The sequence below is a fragment of the Biomphalaria glabrata genome, chromosome 11 (genome assembly GCF_947242115.1).
Source record: "Biomphalaria glabrata chromosome 11, xgBioGlab47.1, whole genome shotgun sequence".
In the NCBI taxonomy this organism is placed as follows: Eukaryota; Metazoa; Mollusca; class Gastropoda; family Planorbidae; genus Biomphalaria; species Biomphalaria glabrata.
The window spans coordinates 36,834,255-36,843,343 of NC_074721.1; the positions used below are offsets into that span (position 1 = coordinate 36,834,255).

The 9,089-nt window shown below is 36.1% G+C and overlaps 1 protein-coding gene across 1 annotated transcript; it reads left to right on the plus strand.

Annotated features, from left to right (window-relative positions):
• Positions 1-490: 490 nt before the first annotated feature.
• On the plus strand, positions 491-7,182 carry LOC129921825 (perlucin-like). The gene is made up of 2 exons (XM_056004889.1): positions 491-710; positions 4,105-7,182. The coding sequence occupies exons 1-2, from the start codon at positions 653-655 to the stop codon at positions 4,680-4,682; spliced, it is 636 nt and encodes a 211-aa protein (XP_055860864.1). The 5' UTR covers positions 491-652; the 3' UTR covers positions 4,683-7,182.
• Positions 7,183-9,089: the final 1,907 nt, after the last annotated feature.

Sequence of the window (9,089 nt, forward strand, 5' to 3'; positions counted from 1 at the left end):
CTAGAAGTAAGCGGCGCGCTTTTTTAACATCTGCGTAGGAGAAAGCGGCGCTCTCATTTTGTGTACAACTTTTTCAATCCTTAAACTAGACAAATAATCTCCACGCCAAAAGGTACAGCAACAAAAGGCCAGACCCATTTCATGCAGATAACGCACACCTATTCATATCACAACAATTTTACCATCTTCCTCACTTCCACAATCCCTCTTTTAATTAGCGATTATTTTTTCTCTGTTAAATAAAAATTGTAGAACATTATTTATCCCGCTATTCTGTTTCATGTCCACGTGTAAGCAATGACTTTTATACCAAAGTCTCTCTGACATTGCAACCACATATGTTGTTTATCGTTTGGTAGTTTTCTAGGTTTTAAATTCCCCAACCCCCGCCCTCCCCTTAAAGCCTTGTTGTTGGCTAACTCATCACGGATACACGCACGTATGTACTTGTGTTAGTCTCCTCATTACACAGTGTGATAAAGATGAAGGTATGAGTCCCTAACTCATCCTATTCCCGCCACCTGCTAGCTAATTGGGTAAACCACGATTTACTAGAGATAAAACTATAAAAAGCTTCAACTCGTAAACTCACAAATCTCAAAACGTTTTTAACGCGCTGACGTCTGCACGCTCTGGCAGCAGACGAAAGAAAATGCTCTCAACGTTGATAATTATTGTCTACGCCCTGCAACTTGCAAGCTGCAGTTATGGTAAGCTTCGTCGATTCTTTTATTGTAAAAAGTGCCCGAATAGGGAAAAGTAGATAGTTATTTAGTGCTTTCTGGCGGTCTGTCCGTCCGTCCCACATCTGTCAGTCAAATTAAGATCTCATATTTTGAAATTCCCATTTCAGGATATTCTGCAGCTTGTTGGATTTGTTGAAATGTTAACATTTCTTACTTAAAATCAATTAATAAAAACTAGTTTCTACTAATCTAAAAAAAAATAGAGAGAAAGAGATATATTGTATAAGGGAGATTTTTTTTAATTTGTATATTTTTAAAACATTTATGCACACAATTAATACTTCCCTTAATACTGTTATTAAAGATATTTTTATAAATTCTAAATCGTATCATGTTTCATATACGCAAAGTTCTGCACAATACGATTATTTTGTCTGTTTTAAGAAAAGACAGAATGTCTGAACGCATTATTTTTTTCATACGCCAAACTTCATTAGAAGTGTAGATTACTGTGTCTTCCCGTCTATCTGTGGTCATTCGACCTACATCGAGTGTTAAGGACCACTTATCGGAAAGGAAAAACTTCATCCAGATGCAATGATTGAGAAACTGTCCACTTAAAGACCTGTTGTAGGTAGGGCAATCCACAGCAAGTTAATATTAGGCCAGGATCACAGTGAACCATTTCAGTTTCTGGATTACTTATGATTGTTAACAATTTAAAAGTTATGACGTCTGGCCAACAATTAGGAAAATCTCGTTGGCAACACGACTAAATTAAGTAATCATCTGCAAATATAGGGACGAGGTGGTTAAGCGTTTGGCTTCCGAACCTGGAGTCCTGGGATCGAATCTCGGAGAAGACTGGGAATTTGAAGTTCGGGATTTTAAGGGCGCCCTCAAACCATCCAACTCTAATGGGTACATGACTTTAGTTGGGAAACGTAAAGGCATTTGGTCGTTGTGCTGGCCACATAAAACCCTGCACATTTACTGTTAACCCAAAAACCGATGGTCCAAAAGGGGAAAATTACATTACTTTATATTTTTTTGCAAATAATTTGTCAATGATATAATTTATTAATTTGTTGGATGCTTGCAGACATAACTTTTGTAGGCAGCTTTAAAGTCCAGAGACTGGACAGGAACAAAGTAATGAGCTAGCCCCAGTGTTCAAAATACTCTTTCAGGCTTCACTTAACCAGGGCAGAGTACCAAAGGACTGGAAAGAAGCTAATGTCACCCCCCTATTTAAAAAAGGAGAAAAATCTGACCAAGGGAACTACAGACCAGTATCACTTACCAGCATCACATGTAAAATCCTAGAACACATAATATGTAGCAACATAATAAACCACTTAGACAAACATAATGTCCTCACACCATACCAACATGGCTTTAGGAAATATAGATCATGTGAAACACAACTAATAGGACTAATTGATGATTTTTCAAAAGGTTTAGATAATAGTGAACAAATAGATGCTATCTTACTAGATTTTTCTAAGGCTTTTGACAAAGTTCACCACCATAGTTTGCTTAAAAAAATTAAAATATTTCGGCATTAATGGTCCACTGCATCAGTGGATTAAAGACTTTCTGATAGGGAGAGAACAAACTGTAATAATAAATGGCTCTAAATCAACACCGATAACAGTAAACTCAGGTGTACCTCAAGGTACAGTCTTGGGTCCACTACTATTTTTAATTTACATAAATGATTTACCAAATTGCATTAGTTCAGGAACAAAAGTCAGATTATTTGCAGACGATTGCATAATATATAGAACAATAAAAACAACCCAAGACACAGATATTTTACAAAGAGAATTAGATGAATTACAGAAATGGGAATCAAATTGGAGCATGTCTTTCCACCCAGAAAAATGTCAGTTGTTAAGAGTAACAAAAAAACTAAAACAAATTAATTCCACTTATCTTATTCATGGCAAACCAGTATCACAGACTAAAAACGCAAAATACCTAGGTGTTATAATAAATGAAAAACTATCATGGAATCCACATATTGATGAAACTACAAAAAAATCAAACAAAGCATTAGGATTTATTAAAAGAAATTTCTATAAATCAAATAAGAACATAAAACTAAAATGTTACTTAACCTTGGTTAGGCCAATAATAGAATATGCATCCTCCGTTTGGGACCCCTCAACTCAAGAAAACATTAAGAAACTGGAACAGACACAAAATAGAGCAGTGAGATTCATAACAAACGAATATTCACATTTGACTAGAGTAACACCTTTAGTAAAATCACTAAATTTAGAAAGCCTTCAGGACAGAAGGCTCAAAAGTAAAGTAGCAATCATACATAAAACACTGAACCATAATCTTCAAATACAAAAACAAAATTTAATAAAATACTCTGAAAGACACAAAGATAAAGGCACATTCCTCGTCCCATATGCTAGGACAAATTTGTACAAATACTCCTTCTTCCCTAGTGCTATTAGAGCATGGAATGGGTTGCCTGAGCTAGCCAGGAAAACCAGTGACTTAGCAGAATTTAAGTCATTGGTTAATATGCATGACTAAATGCATGACGCGTAGGACGTAATCATCTTCTTTTTTGAAGTAACGTCTGTATTATATAAGATAAGATAAGATATTAGCGAACACGATATAGAATGTTGTGTATTTATATTAAATAAATCCAACTTCCATGAAGATAATTAATGAATATAATGCACACAGATAATTCTTATTAACAACTATATATACTTACTTACTACTCATTAAAAGACTTAATTTGTCACGTGACTAACTTATTGTCAACATTGACCAGAAAATAACTTAATATATCAACTGACTAGAAACTTAGTTAAATAATCTCTCCATCTCTCATATGACTTTACTTTCGGTCATGCCTAGCTTGTGTTCCCTAGTTACACTTTTACGCTCTGTATTCACTAAATGCACCAATGTACCTAAAGGGTATATAAAGTTAATAATTTTATCTACAACATTATCTTTTGTTCCTGAGCTAATGAAATATGGTAAGTCATTTGGTGTATATCCGAAAGAGTCGCGGGCTTAACACTGTTCCTTGAGGTAAACCTAAGTTTAATGTTATTGGGGAAAACAGAAAAAAATTGGCTTAAAAAAAGACGGAATGTTTGTATTAAAGCTTTTTATGTAAACTGAGACTATTTTGGGAAAATACCGAAAATAAAATACAAAGTTTTAAAAGAAAGCTTGCGCTCATATTGCGAATTGATCCAGACAGCTTCTTAGCGAGCACAAAGATATATAAATAACATGTTTGTAAAATTTCACGATAATCATTAAGGCTGTTTTAGATGTATAGATGAATAAATGAATGGCATGCAGCGAATATATATAAACATAGCTTAGATAGCACTTAAATTAAATTTTCTTGTTGGTCCATTTGTTTCAGACAATGAAGCTGATCAGAGTGCAAGCAGCTGTCCAGTGTTTGACCTGAAGTACATCGTGGACACACTCCTACAGCAACAGAGAGAACTCTGCAGATATCGATGTCTAACTAATGGATCTGACGATCTGCTTGAGGCACTAAAAGCTCAAATTGAAGCCATCCTCCCTCTTCTGTTCCACGCTCCACTGATCTACGACAACAGGAAGTACGTCATCTCCAAGTTTCCTTACCAAAGTTCTGAAGAAGCCATGACATACTGCACAGCTTTTGGCGGATACTTGGCAGAAGTCAATGACAATAACGAGTACACGGCCTTGCAAAATTTTGTTCTAAATACACCAGCAGTAGACATTGTGCTCATCGCTGGGTCTGACGCCATAACAGAAGGAACCTGGAGGTTTCAGAGAACTGGTGAACTAGTACCAATTTTAGATTGGTGCCCAGGACAGCCAGATAATTTGGGAGATGAAGATTGCTTGAATTTGTGGAAAAGATATGGCGGTAAAATGAATGACCTGCCGTGTGGTTTCAGGAGTTCTGATGACAGGTTTATGTGTGAGCTACCTAAATTGTACTAACTGATCATTCCTGACACCAAAATGTTTCTTTTCATTTGTTTACTTTTTGTTAAAAATTATAACGTAACGTACTTATGGAAGTACAAACGCTTAAAATAATTGTAGCATCAAAATGTGATTTAAAACTTTAAAGTTTTTATAAGCTATATGATAAATAAAGTATTCATAGCAAAAGTATTTACAATTCTTACAATTATGTATGAATTTTATATGCAATTAATTATAGATCTTTTGTCTACCTATAAAAAGTATATTATAACCGAGTTTCCATAATTGAGTCCATATACCGTATGTTTCTAATATCTCCGATGTTGACATTGTGCGATTGATAGATCTCACGCTATGCAAGAAGGAACTTGGAAACTTCGGCGCACTGATACTTTAGTGCCAGCCTTAGATAGGGTGCAAGGACAGCACCTGGGATATGCTTAGTCTTCATCTAGCCAGCTTTTTGCTTCTGAGCTGTAAGCTCTTTTGCTGACTGTTTAGAGAAAAAAATAGTGTTGTTTTCAATTGTTCAGCCCCACCATGTTGTGTTGTAGTTATGTTGGGCTGCAGTGGTACTAGGGTCTGCCTAAGGTGGATTAACATGGGGCATTTAAGGAAGGTGTGGTTCAAGTTTCATAAGAGTGAGAACTGTGTCTTCAAGGGTTATGTGTGTAGCATTTATTTTGTTACGGTGGTAATTTATAGTGACATGTCCTGTTCTTGGAAGATTGTAGCTTGCTCTTTGCGAGGCAGGAAATTAATATTGTCCAGTTCGGTTGGCCTGGTCATTTCTTTGTACTTAGCTCTGCCTGTGTTTCCTGATGCTCATTGATTGGGAAACTTCTCTTAGTGATTGTTGGCTTACATTGACTTTAGAGTGAAGTAGTCTAGGAGATAGAATGTTTAAATATCTGGTTAAAAAAAAAAAATAGGCAAAATGGGTGATCTACCTTATTGCTTCAGAAATTCTGGGACGTAAATGGAGTTTAATAAAAATGGAACTCATCTAAACAGGTTAAAACCTTAAATTATATTTCCCTCAAAGGTTCTTTAATAAATTAACTCATTACAGGTCGTCAACTTGTAGCACCAAACTGCTGGTAGACAACTAAACCGTTGTAGGTCTAATGTATCTTGACTGTAAAAACTTCAAATAACTTTAATTAACTTTGTGACAACACTAAATAACATTTTATTTACAGTGTAGACAAAATTAGGTTAATATGAGATCTGTCATCCAATAAATGTAGTAGACTTAAGTAGTATTAGTCTTTAACAAAATCTAACTCACAACAATAACACAACCTTTCAATCTGTCGTTCTGTAGTCGTCCTAACTAAGACCAAGTGACGACAATACCTCCTCTGTTGCATCATTCAAAACCAATTGCTAACCTCTTCCCACCATCACCATATAAACACACACACACACACACACACACACACTCCATAACAATCATACAAGCGTGCCATTTTGTACTTGTTTTTGTACATGTTTCTTATGGAACTAGCTATTGTTCATGTTTCTTATGGAACAAGCTATTGCCCATATCCCTTATGGAACAAGCTATTGCCCATGTTAATTATGGAATAAGCTATTGCCCATATCCCTTATGGATAAAGCTATCGCCCATATCCCTTATGGAACAAGCTATTGCCCATGTTTCTTATGGAACAAGCTATTGCCCATATCCCTTATGGATAAAGCTATCGCCCATATCCCTTATGGAACAAGCTATTGCCCATGTTAATTATGGAATAAGCTATTGCCCATATCCCTTATGGATAAAGCTATCGCCCATATCCCTTATGGAACAAGCTATTGCCCATGTTTCTTATGGAACAAGCTATTGCCCATATCCCTTATGGATAAAGCTATCGCCCATATCCCTTATGGAACAAGCTATCGCCCATATTCCTTATAGAACAATGTGTTTCCCATGTTCATTATGGAACAAGCTATTGCCCATGTTCTTATGGAACAAGCAATTGCCCATGTCCCTTAAAGAACAAGCTAATGCCCATAGTCATTATGACACAACTTATTGAACATGTTCCTTATCGTGCAAGCTATTGCCCATGTTCCTTAAGAAACATGCTATTGCCCATGTTCCTTAAGAAACATGCTATTGCCCATGTTCCTTTTATGCAACAAAGATTTAAGCACTGGCGCAATGAAACCATCTAAGAAGGAATATCAATTGAAACAATGCCACCGATAAAATAGATAAAGATTTGAAATAGTTTCAAACTCTTAAAGATAAAGTTCAAAATAGACTCACAGTGGTCAACGATTATAATTGATGGTAATAGTTTAGATACCCAGATACCTTTACTGACCACCATGTTGTTTTTAAGCTTATTTATCTCCCTTATCTATATTAAACTTTTTTAAAAGAGATTTTTGTTCTTATGCTGTCAACTTATGAATTTTTAAGTGTATTTACTGAAATGAAGGTCTAAAAAAATGTTAATAATAAATTGATGAAGTTGTTTCTTCTTTTTTTCAATAACTTTTTTCTAAAAGAATTTTTTTGTTCTTATGCTATCATTTTAAATGAATTTTAATATTAGATCTAATAGCTGCTAGAAGGAAAGACAAAACAGCAACAGAAAAATGTTGGCAAGTAATTCAAGGGAGATAGTCTAGTATTAAGCCTTAAAACCAAAATGGCGTATTTCCAATGACAATATATGGTAATAAGAAATACATCTTAAAAATATATATTTTAAAAACTATTTATCTCCGAGGAAATCAAATTACATATTTGTAATCTGCATTTTTTTCTGCATATTTTAAAATATTAGAGAAACCTGATTTAGCGTTTCTAGTCACGTAAACTTATACCCACTTGGACATCACAAAGAGAGACGAATGATCAGTGAACGTCGTATATTATCTCTTGTTATCGAACTCTGCTTGATTGGAAAACCACTGCGCAGTTCATCTCGTAGCTTAGTCTAGTCATCTGAACGCAAAATCTCTTCATCTTATATATTGGTCTAGTAAGCTGAACGCTACAACAGTTCATCTCATATTTTGGTCCAGTCATCTGAACGCTAAAAAACCCAGTTCATCTCGTAGCATGGTCTAGTCATCTGAACACTCCAACAGTACAGCTCAAGTATTGGTCTAGTCATCTGAACGCTCCAACAGTTCATCTCGTAGCTTGGTCTAGTCATCTTAATGCTGAAACAGTTCATCTCGTAGCTTGGTCTAGTCATCTTAACGCTACAACAGTTCATCTCATATATTGGTCTAGTCATCTGAAAGCTCCAACAGTTCATCTCATACCTTGGTCTAGTCATCTTAACGCTGAAACAGTTCATCTCGTAGCTTGGTCTAGTCATCTGAACACAAAAACAGTTCATCTCATAGCTTGGTCTAGTCATCTGAACGCTGAAACAGTTCATCTTTTATATTGGTCTAGTCATCTGAACGCTCCAGCAGTTCATCTTATATATTGGTCTAATCATCTGAACGCTCCAGCAGTTCATCTTATATATTGGTCTAATCATCTTAACGCTAAAACAGTTCATCTTTTATAATGGTCTAGTCATCTGAACGCTCCAACAGTTCATCTCGTAGCTTGGTCTAGTCATCTGAACGCTCCAACAGTTCATCTCGTAGCTTGGTCTAGTCATCTGAACGCTAAAACAGTTCATCTTTTATATTGGTCTAGTCATCTGAACGCTCCAACAGTTCATCTCGTAGCTTGGTCTAATCATCTGAACGCTCCAACAGTTCATCTCGTAGCTTGGTCTAGTCTTCTGAACACTGAAACTGTTCATCTCGTAGCTTGGTCTAGTCCTCTGAACACTGAAACAGTTCATCTCGTAGCTTGGTCTAGTCATCTGAACACTGAAACAGTTCATCTCGTAGCTTGGTCTAGTCATCTGAACACTGAAACAGTTCATCTTTTATATTGGTCTTGTCATTTGAACGCTGAAACAGTTCATCTCGTAGCTTGGTCTAGTCATGTAAACACTGAAACAGTTTATCTCGTAGCTTGGTCTAGTCCTCTGAACGCTGAAACAGTTCATCTCGTAGCTTGGTCTAGTCATCTGAACACTGAAACAGTTCATCTCGTAGCTTGGTCTAGTCCTCTGAACACTGAAACTGTTCATCTCGTAGCTTGGTCTAGTCCTCTGAACACTGAAACAGTTCATCTTGTAGCTTGGTCTAGTCCTCTGAACACTGAAACAGTTCATCTTTTATATTGGTCTAGTCCTCTGAACACTGAAACTGTTCATCTCGTAGCTTGGTCTAGTCATCTGAACGCAAAAACAGTTCATCTTTTATTGGTCTAGTAATCTGAACGCTCCAACAGTTCATCTCGTAGCTTGGTCTAGTCATCTGAACGCTCCAACAGTTCATCTCGTAGCTTGGTCTAGTCATCTGAACACTGAAACTGTTCAT

What these genes read in the sequence shown, in the direction of transcription:
- LOC129921825 (XM_056004889.1), top strand. Translation starts at nt 653, where the DNA reads ATGCTCTCAACGTTGATAATTATTGTCTACGCCCTGCAACTTGCAAGC. An exon ending in ACTTGCAAGCTGCAGTTATG is followed by an intron (nt 711 to 4,104) that starts GTAAGCTTCGTC and finishes CATTTGTTTCAG; the next exon opens with ACAATGAAGCTGATCAGAGT.